Source organism: Eimeria mitis, genomic scaffold, assembly GCF_000499745.2.
Source record: "Eimeria mitis Houghton genomic scaffold, Emh_scaff1425, whole genome shotgun sequence".
NCBI lineage: Eukaryota > Apicomplexa > Conoidasida > Eucoccidiorida > Eimeriidae > Eimeria > Eimeria mitis.
The window spans coordinates 7,179-7,999 of NW_013569175.1; the positions used below are offsets into that span (position 1 = coordinate 7,179).

At 56.3% G+C, this 821-nt stretch overlaps 1 protein-coding gene across 1 annotated transcript in view; it reads left to right on the forward strand.

Moving 5' to 3' along the window:
* Positions 1-312: 312 nt before the first annotated feature.
* The window catches only part of EMH_0036720 (uncharacterized protein), a gene marked incomplete at both ends in the record, with an annotated part of 4,982 nt that continues 4,473 nt past the window's right edge, over positions 313-821 (forward strand). Inside the window, one exon of the mRNA XM_013495116.1 lies at positions 313-819. Within this exon, the coding sequence (XP_013350570.1) occupies positions 313-819 (507 nt within the window). The remainder of the gene's footprint in view (positions 820-821) is intronic.

Genomic DNA, 821 nt, shown 5'->3' on the forward strand with positions numbered 1-821 from the left:
CAGCTGCTGCTGCTGCTGCTGCTGCTGCTGCTGTGCCCTGCTGAGCCTCCTTAGGGGCCCCCCCTACTTCTCCTTCTGTGAGCATAGGGGGCCCCCAACCCCTTTTTATATTTGCTTTTTATTTTATTTTTGTTTTTTCTTTTCTTTTGCTGCATCTTCCCTCCAAACACTAAACTTAATCAGTACCCTTGGGGGCCCCCCTCCTGCTGCTTCAGGGGGCCCCCCCCCCCTTGCTGCTGCCTCAGCTGGGGGCCCCCCTGGGTTTCTTCTCTCATTGGGGGCCCCCAAGAGGAATTAAAAGAATTTAAAAGGATGTATTCTGTTTCTAACAATACCAGGGGGCCCCTCGGGGGGCCCCCGGGGCCCCCCTGGGGGGCCCCCGGGGGGCCCCCAAAGGAAGAGTTGCTGTCTATACACCCCAGCAAGAAAGAAGAGAAAATAACAAAGACAGCTGTGGGGGCTTCGAGGGCCCTAGAGCATAGCCTGCAGCAGCTGCAGCAGGAGCAGCAGCAGCAGCAGCAGCATTTGCTGCAGCAGCAGCAGATGCAGGAGATGATGTTGCAGCGGGAGCAACTGCAACAGCAGCAGCAGCAGCAGCAACAGCAGCAGCAGCAGCAGCAGCAGCAACAGAAGCAGCAAATTCTTTATACTGTCTTTCAGAATTCTGCTTTGGGCCCCAGTGACCTTGGTTGGGCCTGTCTTCGTATCCTGCAGCAACTCGATGCTGCTGCTGATGCTGCTGCTGTTGCTCCTGCTGCTGCTGCTGCTGCTGCTGCTGCTGCTGCGAGTGTATCTCAGCAGCAGACAGCAAACAAAGAAGA